Source organism: Xiphophorus couchianus, chromosome 8 (assembly GCF_001444195.1).
Source record: "Xiphophorus couchianus chromosome 8, X_couchianus-1.0, whole genome shotgun sequence".
Classification (NCBI taxonomy): Eukaryota; Metazoa; Chordata; class Actinopteri; order Cyprinodontiformes; family Poeciliidae; genus Xiphophorus; species Xiphophorus couchianus.
The window spans coordinates 14251988-14266096 of record NC_040235.1 but is presented as its reverse complement, the minus strand read 5'-3'; the positions used below and the strand labels follow the sequence as shown (position 1 = coordinate 14266096).

The following is a 14109-nucleotide window of genomic DNA, read 5'->3' as shown; positions in this document are numbered from 1 at the left end:
GGTTACTTCCAAGTAACCTTCAGGAGTTTAGACAGTACGTCTTGGACTTACAAGTTGCTGACCTGAACCCTACCGGTCTTTTCCTGTAACTTTTTGTAATAAGATTTTGAGAACTTACAGCTTATGGTTTGTGATAATAGTTCTGTAATATGTAAACTTAGACTTTGAACTTACTATAATTATTTTAGTGTAAGCATAGTACCACTATCTACCAACTTGCACAGTTTACTGTAAATAAAACAGTACATACTGAAAAAAAAATATCAATAGTATAATATGATTATGAAAGAAATTACAATTTCAGACTTGATATCTTTAGTCAGTAAAAGGACAGTGAATTAATGTGTTGTAATATTCGTGCTTCACCAGTAGGTGGCAGGCGAGAGCAACTGGATGCCGTGCATGTTTTGTTTACTAACTTGCTCCAGGCAGCCAGTTTCTCTTCCTTGTAGCCTAAAGCTAACCTACATTCTTTCTGACAGCAGTGAGACTCAGAACACAGGGTCAGCTGACAACACTATGATAATAGCATGTTACCTTAGGCGTTAGTATTACAAATAATCGAGCTAACTTAACCTCTTTTTTTGGAGCTGGTCGTTGGATTTAGGCTCTGGGGATTTATCCACATGGTTTGTGTACCTGTAACGTTCATTTTGGACTCAAAAACGGAGATTTAGCAAAGAAAATAACCTCTCAACAGTTTGTTCAGGTGTTGACCAGCTAGTCTTCGAGCTAGCTTTGTCCTGTAGCAGTTAGCTAACCCAGTGGGCGTCTGCATGGAGAGCTTTAAACTTACATGCTTAAGTTTTGAGATCACTCTCTAGACCGCCTTGCTTTTACTGAAGTAAATGCCGTCTAAATGGCAAAAACGGAGCAGAGAAATGGACTGGAACTTCAGGGCAACACACAGAAGCTGACGGACAGTAATGGGAAGAGCAGCTCGAATGGACCGGACCCGGAGGTGAACGGCTCCATCCCCGAACAGACGCAGGTGGATAAGTACGGGTTTACCGGAGGAGCCCAGCAGTCCGCCGGAGAACTGTGAGCAACATTTCAGTACGACTGACAGCCAACTTTCAGTTTGATTATTGAATGAGGAAGCTAAAAAAAAAAATCATTTCCCCTGGTGGGAATATTTTTCCTCGAAAAACACAATGGTATTATTTAAACTGATATGTAGCCCATCTTAATTTCATGTTTTAAAAGATTATATTCCATTTGGCTACAACAACTAGAGTCCCAAAGTTCTTAATACATCTGGGTTAATGTGATGTATGTCCTCCTACTTATGCTATAATGAATTTCCATATAATTTAGGAGACCATTTATTAGACATCTTTACTACATCCTTCCAGAAATACATTTGTTAGGTCAGACAGTGATGCTGGATGAGAAGGCCAGGCTTCACTCTTGATTAATTCTTAGGTGTTTCGTCATCGTTTACTTCTAGACTGTGTGCATATGAATCAGGTTCGTCCAGTCATCCATTGTTTTTATTGACCATTCTTTGAGCATTAGTGCACAGCCACGTTGGGACAGAAATGAGCCATCACTAAATATTTTTGCAACAGTGGAAGAAGTTATTGTCCAAAATGGCATTGTATGCTTTAGGGTTTCATTTTTCATCCAATTCCTGAAAGACAGGTACTACATTTTGCACCAAACTTTCCAGTTAACACATTTCAGTCAATCATGTGCCATTTTCAGAGCAAATACCAAACCTGACCATTGGATTGCCAAGCATGCTTTCAGCCACGCTGGACTTTTCATTACATCTGGTCATGTAGTAGTGTTTTCAGCTCTGCTCCTCCAGGCACACTGCCCTGCATGTTTAAGATGTTTCCCTGCTTTCACACACCTGACTCAGATGAATGCAGTTCAGCAAAAGCCTGTTAAACAGTTGTCTACTGAAATCAGGTGTGTGGAAGCAAGAAAACATCTAAAACATGCAGGTCAGTGAGCCTCGGGGATCAGGGTTGCAAAACACTGATGGTCTGAGAGCTAATGGCTAACTTACAGCGGATCCCAAACGGTTCCACTTTTATAATATCATTAAGAGTTGACCGTGGCATGCTTAATATAAAGAAAATGTCCTAATGCGTCTGTCGTGACCCAACAATAGAGTTCATTCATGTTTGTAGAAGCAGTCTGGATTTCTATTTTGATATTGAATGGATTTTTACATTTGTGATGACCTTCCAAAGCTTGGCTTAAAAACTCCAAAAGACAGCATTTCCCCATTTATTTACTGAACAAGTTTTGTTTCTTAAATATGTATATTTTTTAAATAAATTATAGGAAGAGAAAAATCAAAAACATTATGTGTAAACTAGTTTATTTTTATATTACTCCTGTGTTTCTGGATAGCAAATGGAAGATGCACAAATCTGTATCATAATGGCCTAAAGAAGGACAGGAAGTGAGATTATATCTGTAGGTTGAACATTGTGGGAGATCCTCCCTCTGCATGTTCATGCAAACAATAGAGAATAATTACAGTGTCGCTCAGGGTGTTGTATTTCCCTTTCACTTGGTTATTGTTCATCTATGCATCATTCAAGCTCTCTCCCTCAGTGTGAAGGCAAACTAATGTGAGCTGCAAAGCTTTCCAGACATCTGTATTCTACATGAGTCCTTTTATTCTGAAACCTTTTGACTGCTTCATTTCAGACATCCCTCTTTTTAAAGTCACAAGAGCAATAATTATTAGAAGCTTTTCAGATTCAAATGAAACAGTCTTCTCTTGAAAGTTGACATTTGGAGCTTCGTTGCATCTCAGCATTTTTTTAATCTGGTTTCAGGCTTCACCGAAAATACAATTGTAGCTTAAAACTGTGCTTTTAAACTGAATCAACAATAAGTCAGACTTGGCAGTCTGGTCTGTCATAGGCAACACAACATTCAGCACTTCTTATTTGTTTTTAAAACAAAAAAAATATATATATTATTAAGAATATTAAGGATAGAATGTAATACCTTGTAGATGATTTTAGGATCCTGATCGGAACTTTACATACACCAAGTATTTTCATATATTTAATTTTTTTTTTTTGTACTTTCTTAACATTCAGTATAACTATGGAGCAAGTATCTTAGATGTTTTGTTTACCAACACTAGTTTATATTCATAATGGACCCAAACAGGGTCAAGATGATGCTTGTCCCAAACATAATTAAACCTTTTAATCAGCTTTGACCAAGTTTGGAACATTTTAGAATGATCCTTGTTATTGAGTGTGATAATTCTGCTGGTTTTGTCCTACCTGTCCTTGAATTGTGCAATAAATGTCCCCATGTGGGACAATGAAGAGCTGAATCTGATAAATGAACTCAGTAAATGACATTTGGTTAAATGTTCTTCAACAAGCTGGCAAAAGAAAAGCTAAGGTAAATCATTAAGAACCTAAAATTTATATAGCATCCATGTAAGTTTAGGTAAACCTCTGATTAGAGCTGTAAGTGTGTATCAGAATGAGGCCGCTGGTTTTCATTTGCACTGCTCCAAAGGGAGATATCTTTGTGCATGAGACTGCGATGAGCTGAGTTGGGGGAAAGGTTCCCCTCAGCTTCCTGTTTTCCCTCCACCTCGCTCAGATTCCTGAGGAAAGTTTCCTGCATGTACGAGGAAGACCGGGATTCTCCTGATATAGCAACAGGAGAGGACAGAGGAGCTGCAGCCAGCTTGTCTGAACGCTGTTTGTACGGATTGTGTCTCCTCAGAGCAGAAGAAGTCCCCATTGCGGTGCTGAGGCAACGCGAAGCTAAATGGCTGGAGATGCTGAACAGCTGGGACAAGTGGATGGCTAAAAAACACAATAAGGTCCGCTGCGTAAACCGAACTAGTTAAGACATTATGAGAAAATCTAGTTCTGTGTATTTTAGAAAAGGGTTCCTCATGTCTTCATGTGTGAGTTTTGAGTGATTAGATGTGTTTTTGTTGAATAAAAGGTGAAAGAGCGCTGTCAAAAGGGGATCCCTCCGTCCTTACGGGGCCGAGCCTGGCTCTACCTCACTGGGGCCAAAGTAAAACGGGAGCAAAACAAGGGCCGGTTTGAGGTTGGTGCACGATTTATGCTTGCCTTTTTATGACATTTATTAATCAACCCAGCTGAAAGCACTTTGTTTTATATCATGCAATGTCAGGTTTTACTGTTCTGCGCGGGAAAAGTCAACATTATGATGAGAAACTTTTGCAGGAACTTAATATTTGCATTTGACTGGATCTGCTGCAGTTATGAGACTATGACCCTCCATTTCCATTTTTTTTGTTTCTGATTACAAGAACACTAAAGGTTGTTTAAAGTTTTAACATGTCATGAACCGCTGTGTTTCAGGAGCTGGACATTCAGCCAGGAGATCCTAAATGGGTTGATGTCATTGAGAGGGATCTTCATCGCCAGTTTCCTTTTCATGAAATGTTTGCAGCCAGAGGAGGTCATGGGTCAGTGGCCTGTTTTACTGTATGATCCTTATAATTGGTGTTAATACTGTGTATTTTGTATTGAGGTTTTATACGATTGATTATATATGAATCTGAAAAGTGTGGCGTGGATTTGTTTAGCTTTTTCTGCTGTACTTTTAGCTGCAGATTTCTCAGTCAGGCTGGATGGAAAGATTCTGTGAATAGAAATCTTCAAGTCTTGCCATGGGCTCTATTGGATTTATGTCGTTACTTTGACTGGACCAGTGCCTCGGCATTGTAGTGCTAGGAGTTTATTTCGGGTTATCAAACTGTTGGAAGTTGGATTTAATTTTCTCCATATTCCCATCCACTCTATCTCCACTGTGGGAAAACCTTCAGAGAGCATCATGCTGCTACCGCCGTCTTTCACTGTGCAGGTGGTGCGTTCAGGGGGAAGTGTGCTGTTAGTTTTCTGCCACACTTGTAAGCTAAGAAGCTCAGTTATGGTCTGATCTGACCAGATCACTTTCTGTTGCACCTACTATGTGACTTTTACCGCACCAAACTTGTGGTTGTAACTTGAAGAAATATGGAAAATTGAGTGGATATGTTTGTAAAGATGATATCGTCCATGTTTTTTTTTCTGTAGGCAGCAGGATCTGTTTCGCGTCCTGAAAGCTTACACTCTCCACCGACCTGAGGAAGGTTACTGTCAGGCTCAGGCTCCCGTTGCTGCCGTCCTCTTGATGCACATGCCAGCTGAGGTGAACATCCTCTAATGTTTCAAGATCTTGTTTTTTTTTTTTTCCTTTCAAAAATATCTACAAGCAATCTATTTAATGTGTGGGGGGTTTTCACCCATATTTGGTTTTCATATTTGACACTGATCTCACAGTTCTGTTTGTTTTAGGATGCCTTCTGGGTACTTGTGCAGATCTGTGAAAAATACCTTCCTGGATACTACAGCACAGGGCTGGTATGTCATGTAGCCACCCGAGGAACACCGGGGCGTTACCTGAAAGCACGTCCATCGTTATGCACACTGCAAAAACACAAAATCTTACCAAGTACTGCTGGTCTCGTTTCCTGTGCAAATATTTTAGTACAATTGAAATAAAACTAAACTAACTCTCAATTAATTTTTCAGCACAGTATAGGAGTTCATTTTAAGTCAATAAGTCCTTAATATTGATAGTAATAAGTAAAATAATCTGCCAGTAGAACAAGACATTTGTCATATGTTAATATAAGTAAAAATGTGTTGTTCCACTGGCAGATTATTTCACTAATAACTAGTAGTTTTTCATCAATATTAAGGAATTATTTACTTCAAACAAGTCATTAAATATTTGGTGCGATTTTGTGTTTTTGCAGTGTGCCGGAAATTTACGATTTAACAAAGAGATGATCGCTTATTACTAGAAATACACAGATACATACAATAAGCATGTATGTCAGAAATAAAAACAATTAAATCCAATTTTATTTTATTTTCAAAGTGCTATATGTCATAAAAACACAAAAATACGTAGTCAAAGAACACACAGTCAGCAACTGAAGCATTACATTTTGCCGTCAAAGACATGAGTTTGTGGATTTACATGTTTTTAAGTTGTAGTCAGAGTTTGTCAGTGACACAAACACTAGATTCAAAAGAGTTCTGCTATGCTCCTATGCTACAGTATGTGCTGCCATAGAGGGTGTCAGACTTGTCAGGTGACTCTTGTCTCTCACTGGATACTGATAAGCTAACAAGCTAATAACACAAGGTGGTGACTGGGCCAAGGACAGGGATAAGCAGACAATCAGATTAGGCAGAGACAGAGGAATCTGTTGTCCCCGCCCGCTCACTGCTGTTCCCCGTCTTCTCCACAGGAGGCGATCCAGCTCGACGGGGAGATCCTGTACGCTCTGCTGCGGCGGGTGTCTCCCGTGGCTCACCGCCACTTAAAGAAGCATAAACTGGAGCCGATCCTGTACATGACGGAGTGGTTTATGTGTGCCTTCTCCCGGACCCTGCCCTGGTCCTCTGTGCTGCGGGTCTGGGACATGTTCCTCTGTGAGGGTGAGGTCCTGGGAAAAAAATTTAAGAAATGTAATGTTTTGTTTTCCTTTAGGTAGCAGTAATTATATCACACTTGGGAGAGAAAATGTTTTGGCTGTTTGTGTGAAAACAGTCACAGATGAATTTACTGCCACGCCCTCTGAGCATTTTTAGTGTCTTAGTAATAAATGACAAGTGAGCAAACAAACACACTGAATAATGTTTGACAAGGGTTTTTATTGTTTGCTAAAGTTCAGCATATTTTGTTTTTACTTCCAGTTTTTAGGTAATCTGTAGATTTCAGGGAAATGTTTTTGTTTTCAAACATTTAGAAATGCAGAAATATTCAAAAGCAGTATGTAAATGTCACTGTATTTAGCGTCAGTCATCCACACCCACTTATTGTTTCACCAAAATGGACATTTCTTCTTTACCTTCCTGAATAGATACAGGAAAAACAACCTCTTTTGCTGCAGTTGAAACTAAAAACATTGACTCAGTTGTGATTAGAAGATTTCTGCAGAATTAGAAATTTCATGAAGTGCAATCCCATGAGTCCAGTTGCACAAGAACAACAAAGATCTTTTTGGGGTTGATATGGCTCACCGCCCAGAGCGCCATTTTACTCACGGATTAGCTAGAATACTTAATGAGAGGAAGTTATTATCTCAGTTAGGATATTTTATTTCTAATGCTTTGTTGCATGTCCATTATATAGAAAGAGAGCTCCCCCTTGTGTACACAGGCGAACGCTATTTAAGCTGTGGTCACATCGGAGCTGAAAGGTTCACTGAACAAAAATTATTTAAAACAGTTTGAGATTTAAATTTGAGAAGAGCCAAAAAACAGAGTTGATTTAAAAATCTCGTGGCTTTTATGATCATCTTGAAATAAAATAATCGTTTGAACCTGACCTCAGCAAAGTATGTGGACTTTCTGACTGATCACTTTCTTTCATGGTTCAAAAAGAAAAGCCGTACCTTCAGTAGCAAAATCATCTTCATGCATGACAATGAATGCTGCAAGGAATACCACTGTGTCATTGGCTGCTATGGGCATAAAAGAGGAGAAACTCATGGTGTGGTCACCATCCTCCTCTGACCTCAACCCTATTGAGAACCTTTGGAGTTTCCTCAAGCAAAAGATCTGAGGGGTGAATGCAGTTCATATCAAAACAGCAGCTCTGGGAAGGTATTCTGACATCCTGCAAAGAAATTCAAGCAGAAACTATCCATAAACTCACAAGTTCAATGGATGCAAGAATTGTGCAGGTGATATTAAAGTAGGGGTAACATGTTAACATGTTACTCGGTCTGTTGAGATGTTTTTGATTGAAATAGCTTTTGATTTTAGTATATGTGACCACTTAATGCTGCACATTCAAAGAATGACCATTTGTAGTTAATTATAATCCATAAAATGTTTAGAAAATCTGCTGTGCATAATAATTTGGAGCAGTGCATTTTGAGTTTTTTATTTTTGAAAAAAATAATGTTCTCATGAAGATATTTGTTCAGTACAATTTGATTTATACTGTAATAGTTCATGACTTAAATTATACTGACCATCATTTGCATTTAGAAAATCTGAGAAAATATCACTTGCATAATAATTTGGAACACGGTGTAGTTTCACTGTCAGGTGATTTCACTTATAGCTTGTACTTTTTCATTAATATTAAAGAATTATCTACTTAAAATAAACTCCTATATCTTGCTGTAAAGTTACTTTTCAGTTACTTTTGTCTTATTTCAAGAGTACCAAGATATTTTCTCTAGAAACTAGACCAAAAATACTTTGTAACAGTTTGTGTTTTATCCAATCTACATTTACAGTGGTAATTACATGTTGTGTTTTGATTGGTGTTTCTGCTCTCAGGAGTGAAGATCCTCTTCAGAGTGGGCCTGGTTCTCCTGAAATGCATGTTAGGAACCCAAGAGAAAGTCAAGTCCTGCCAAGGTTTATACGAGACAATGGAGCTGTTGAAAAAGATTCAACCTCAGTACACACGTGAAGGCTTCCTGGTGCTGGAGGTAGGGTTGCTCTGTTGTAACCTTTACTCGTTTGATCGCCGTCTTCCTGAATCTGAGACGTCTCCGCTACTCTTGTGTTTCAGATCATCGATCTATCGGTATCTGAGAAGGACATTGAGAAGGAACATCAAGCTCAGCTGCGGCGTTGGAAGGAGAGTCGCGGAGATCTAAGTTGCAAGTCCCCTCCGAGGATGCACGGCGCCAAGGCCATAATGGCTGCCGAGCCTCCGAGCCGGCAGGAGCTGAGACAGAGACCTACCATCATTGTTCAGTCTCCTTTGGCGTCGAAAACAGAAGCGCCGCCAGAAGACGAAGTGAAGGGAAGTAAAAAGGCCGCAAAGGAAAACGGGCATACGACCATCCTCCCACCAGACGGGATCATTAATCTCGGTGATCCGTCCCCAACCTTTCAACACACGACCACCCAGGGGTCCAAAGAGAGTCTGAGCAGCGCCGAGCACGACACATACCTTTAACCAGACCAGGTTTACACCAGTTTATAGCATGAATCATTCCACAACTCCCTGTTTCAGCGTGAATGCTCGTCCTACTTCACAGTTTTTAGTGACAGGATAAACATTAAATCCCTGCATCAGCAGTGGAAAATGCTTTTTACTTTTTATAGCCACAGCACAGACGTCTTAGGTGTTAGACTAAGACATTTCACTAGACCAAACGGCATCCAGGAAACTTCTGGTTTTAAGTTGCTTAAATTTTAGACAAGTGGTTTCTTTGGATCTTGCAGGTATTTAAATGTATTTTATACTAAAATGTTGCTGCCCATATAAGCATAGGGGGCAAGGTTTTAAGCTATAGAAGCAATGATTTTGAAATGCACATCAGTAATGGGCAATTCATGGTAAGAGGTATTCATTCATTCTACATGTCCAAAGTCAGTTTGTAAGGGTCATCCTGCGTATTTTAGTTCTTTCTCTGGTTCAACACGCATAAATCAAATAATAGTTCATTAGGAGTAACTCTTCTATACTTTAATGTAATTGGACCATTTGAATGAGCCATGTTGGGATAGAGACTCATTTAAAACAGGCAGGTGTGGCCCTTGAGGACTAAGGCTGGACACCCAGGTCCTAATTAACGGGAGGAATTTTTTTCTAGAATATCTGACCTTTTCTTTCTCAGTTTTGCCCTGATAAGTCACTACGTTTCCAATCTCTCAGCAATTCACACTAACTCAAACACTTTTCAGCATGTCTGCTTGGCCCATTTTCATGTGCTGGTTCTATGAATCAGTAATTGCTCTTCTTGTCCACACGGGGGCGACCTGACGTTGTTGGTTTTTTTTAGCCAAAGCAGTGGGCAGCTCTTGGGGTAAAACTTCACATTCAGGAGGAACAAGGTTCATCACAAGCGGTGTTTTGTGTCAGTATGCCAAAGATCTGTTGTTTATATTTTTTTTAATATTTGAGAAGAGGGTTTTGGTTTTCTCAAAGTGTTAACATTAATTTGTTAAAAGGGGACAAATGTATGAGAATGTAGAGCTTCTTTAAAGTTTGCTGTTCCTTCAATTTAAAATGATATATTTAAAAAAAAAGTTGTATTTAAAAACAAGAACCGATAAAAAGCTGTTATATGTAACCTACAACAGTAAAGTCACTATTGATCTGGTGAGCCATAAACCTTTTATAATTAGCTAAATGTTAGTGTTGTTCCTCATTATCATTATTGTTGTTATAATATGGTGTCAAATGAAGGACGAAGTTTCAAATGAAGTCTTATGCAATCAACATTTGCCAGTCCAACAAACTGTTTTAATGGATGAAAGTTGATGTACCAACATATCAATTGTCTTATGTCTGAAATTTTATTGTACAAGCCACTAAAATCTGTTGATTTCAAACCAATTTAAAAAGTGTTTATGTGTGGTTTTGTGGTTCTTTTCTCCAAGAAAAAGTGAAGCTTTTTGTTTAAATTTAAACCATTTTGCGTTCTTACTCATGTGTAGAGCATCAATTACATTTTGCCAAATGTTTATCTGCTGGATAAAGCATAAAGCTTTCAGCTCCAATTTAACAGTTAGTTATTCATAGAAAATATGATTCGACATAATATGGTTCTGTATTAAGGAATTTTTAAAGAGGTCTAAATGCCAGCAGCATTACATAAAAAGTATAATTTCTCTACTTGGTATTCTTTTTTTAACATATGGGGGTTTTAAAGTACACAGGGCTAAAATGTCTAAATAAATATGTAATTTGATTGTGCCAGGTTTTGATTTGTATGGGAAAAGAAAATAGTAGAATGGTAAAAAAAAAAAAAATGTTTATATGCAGAGTTTATTCTCTTAATGAAAAATTTTAAGAATTTTCAAGTTCCACCACAGACATAAGAATTAGGTTTAATTGAATATATGATGCTGACTTCAATATTGTCTTTTGCTTTTGCCTATTTCCCGTGTTTGCAATTTGAAGATGTGTGCGCTTCTCTAATTAACAGGGAGTCTGGCATATACCAAACTTAGATAACTTGCTATCACATTATCAGCACATACATTTTATGTATTTTCAAAACTCTCATGCTCCAGCTCGCCTACTGGAGAATGTATAATTTACCAACTTCAAGAACCTGCAAAGAGCACATTCTGATTTTTAATGTGCTGAAGTTGTAGTTCTGGGTGAATTGGCCTTAGAAAAACAGTATTGAAGCATTATTATTTGAAACTTGTTTGATTATGCATTTAAAGATGATGGATGCTTTTCAAGAATTTTGCTATTTATATATTTAAAGGCTGGCTGGTGTCTTACTCCATTTGTACATTTTGGCCACTAACAGACAGATAAAACACTGATTGCATTTTTTAGTTTGTCCAACAACCTGGAATAAGACGTATTCTCACATTCTGCAGCTTTTCACATAGGTCGCCGTTAATCTTATGTATTGTCCCATTAAAGAGATTTTCCATTGTGAAAACATCATGTTTTGTTTTTTTTTTGCAATTTACAACTCATCTTTTCTCCACTGACTGGGATTCAGCTGTTATGACAGCTCACCACACATCCATCTCTTTTTCATGCATCACTAAATTTAAAAAAAGAAATTAAAACAAGGGGTAAAAGTCAAGCAAAGACAGGAGCCAGCAGTTGAATGGCTTCTGTGTTATCATTCAGCGCCCTCCCTCCCTCACCCGTGCTGCAGCACACTTCCTCGGACACCTGTTCCTCCCTCTCTTTCAGCTCTTTGAGGCATTTGCATCTCAAATAGGCTAAATTCCCACAGCACTGTCTGAAGCTCGTCACGCAGCCATCAGCCTTTGGTCCCTGAATGGAGTCCTCTGCGTACATACAGGCCTTCTTATTGTGCCCCGTCCACCAACAAACCTCAGCTGTGGTCCAGCAACGCTACAGCCAACATTTTAAGTTTCCCTCCCATCAGCGACATTCTAGCACCGCTGAGTTTATCTGGATTTACTGGATTTACTGTCATTTAAGTGCTTGAAGGTTTCTCCCAGTGTTTTCATAGAGTTTCTCTCAAGACATTTGGTGACGTGCTAATTGAACAATATTAAAAAGCTTTTATGTTGATGCACCCAACTACCGGAAGTGATTATAAATATCTTCCATGCTTCCTTCTGTGAAATTCCTCCTTCAAAACTTCATTGTTGCCTTTTTTAAAAATTCCCATAAAGAATTTTACACACATGTTGCTAAAGGATGCTTGTCATTGTGGCATCCTTGTTCGTCTCCTCTCATCATCTTCATCGTCACTTCTTTGCATTTTGCTTATGTGCGAACAATACAAACTGTCTCTACCACGCCCTTAATCACAACCCATTCTCGACCCCCACCTGTTTATTTTCAACTTTTGCAGTGCTCAATGTCTCTGGCTAGACCCAAAACCCTGGGAGGGGTGTTGAATGGGAGACTGTCTTTATGGCTAATCTGCAGAGATGGGGGTGGAGACGTGACCCAGACATACCCCCAAAACCACATTCAGAAACAAACTGAGTGGAGCTGTGGAGTTGCTTTTCTCATAGGAAATAAAGGAGCTGTTGCTTTCTCCAATATTAGTTCCAAAAGTTCAAATTGAAAACATTTTTTTTTTTATTTCTGGGTCACCAAACTTGCGTACACAGGTTATTGTGTATGCAGTCATTTTGGAGTCTTGTTTAGAAAATATTTTGCTTATTTAAGCAACACAATGCTAACCAAAGTTGAGGAAATCAATATTAAATTGTCATCTTTATATGTATTCAGTACATTTACTGGAGAAACGCATGTGACATTTTATATGTGTTATATTAATAACACATAAACACCCTAACTGGGAGTCATGTTTGAGGCAACGTGTTGCTGCTAGATTTGTTGATGCAGCAAAATATGATCCGCAATGTCCAGATATAGAGATCTAGATTATGAATACATTTTTGAAGTCAGCAAACGCAGAAATACTTCACTGGGGGGTAAAAGTTAACTTTAGTAAAGTTCAAAACCAGACACAGTGGCACCCAAAAGCATACAAACTAATCTAAAAATACCAGTTTTTAAAACATTGTAAAATATTTTTTATGCAAAATAAATGGAAAACAAATCTGTTATTGGAAAACGAATAAAAAGGTGCAATAATTCACAAGTTTACATACACTACAGGAAAGGACACATGTGCATATTTTTCTCACTGTTATTACTTGTTTTAGTGAGTTAGAATCAGCAAAATTATTTCTATTTGCTAAATGTCAGAGAACATGTTTTTATTTGAAAAGTTTACATGTATTTGCTCAGTATCAGGAATAATTGTCATTTAAACTGGGTCAAATTTGGTCAATTCCTCCTGACAGAACTGGTGTCAAGTTTGCAGGTCGCCTCACTCTTCTTTATAGACTGACCCACAATTTCTCTATAGGATTGAGATCAGGGCTGTTGAGTCTATATGAACTGGCAAAATCAGTTGTGATAAGTTGTGTATTTTTTTTTTTTTTTTTTTGCTTCATTTCCTGTTGATCACTTTTTTTGAGAGACCACTGCAAAATTGTCAGTTTCTCTGATTTTAATCTTTATAGGTATAAGTTTGAGTAAAATGAACATTGTTCTTTTATTCTATGAATAAAAGAACAATCATAGAGACAACATGTCTCTGAAATTCCAAACAAAAACGTAGTATTTATTTGCAGAAAACGAGAATTGGCCAAAATAACAAAAAGATGCAGTGCTATCTTAATGACACAAATAAAACAAGTTCATATTCATTTAGAAACAACAATACTAATGTTTTAACTCAGGTTCAGAAATCAGTATTTGGTGGAATAACCAGGAGCTTTTCAATGGGGTTCAGTGCAGTGGGCTCTTCATTTTTTCCAGAGCCATATATACAGTCGACCTCCTTGTGGTCCCATTAATTATATTTTAAACTTTGTCATTTTTCAACTTCTTGAAGGCTATATAAAAGCCAACATTGAAGCCTTCACTATCTTTGCATCATGTCTGTATACCAGAAGCATGAAGACCTAATTCAAACAGTCTACTTATAATATCAGCGTTTTGGTCACTATAAATAAAACTACCTTGTTTGATTATTCTCTTCTGTCCAGGTGAAGAAAACAGAGAACTCTATTTAAGGAAGAAAAAAAATCTCCTCTTCTTGAGTTACACATAATGTCTGTTGCCACCAGATTTTAA

At 38.0% G+C, this 14109-nt stretch overlaps 1 protein-coding gene across 2 annotated transcripts; it reads left to right on the top strand.

Moving 5' to 3' along the window:
• Positions 1–859: 859 nt before the first annotated feature.
• LOC114149973 (TBC1 domain family member 10A-like) lies at positions 860–10352 on the top strand. 2 transcript variants are annotated; one of them, XM_028026112.1, is made up of 9 exons: positions 860–1041; positions 3721–3820; positions 3949–4056; positions 4335–4441; positions 5052–5166; positions 5313–5378; positions 6278–6467; positions 8325–8479; positions 8563–10352. In XM_028026112.1, exons 1-9 carry the CDS (start codon positions 860–862, stop codon positions 8953–8955), a joined length of 1416 nt encoding a protein of 471 aa, XP_027881913.1. In that variant the 3' UTR covers positions 8956–10352. The 2 variants fall into 2 exon arrangements, with proteins under 2 accessions (XP_027881913.1, XP_027881914.1); XM_028026113.1 differs by having other exon boundaries at positions 957–1056.
• Positions 10353–14109: the final 3757 nt, after the last annotated feature.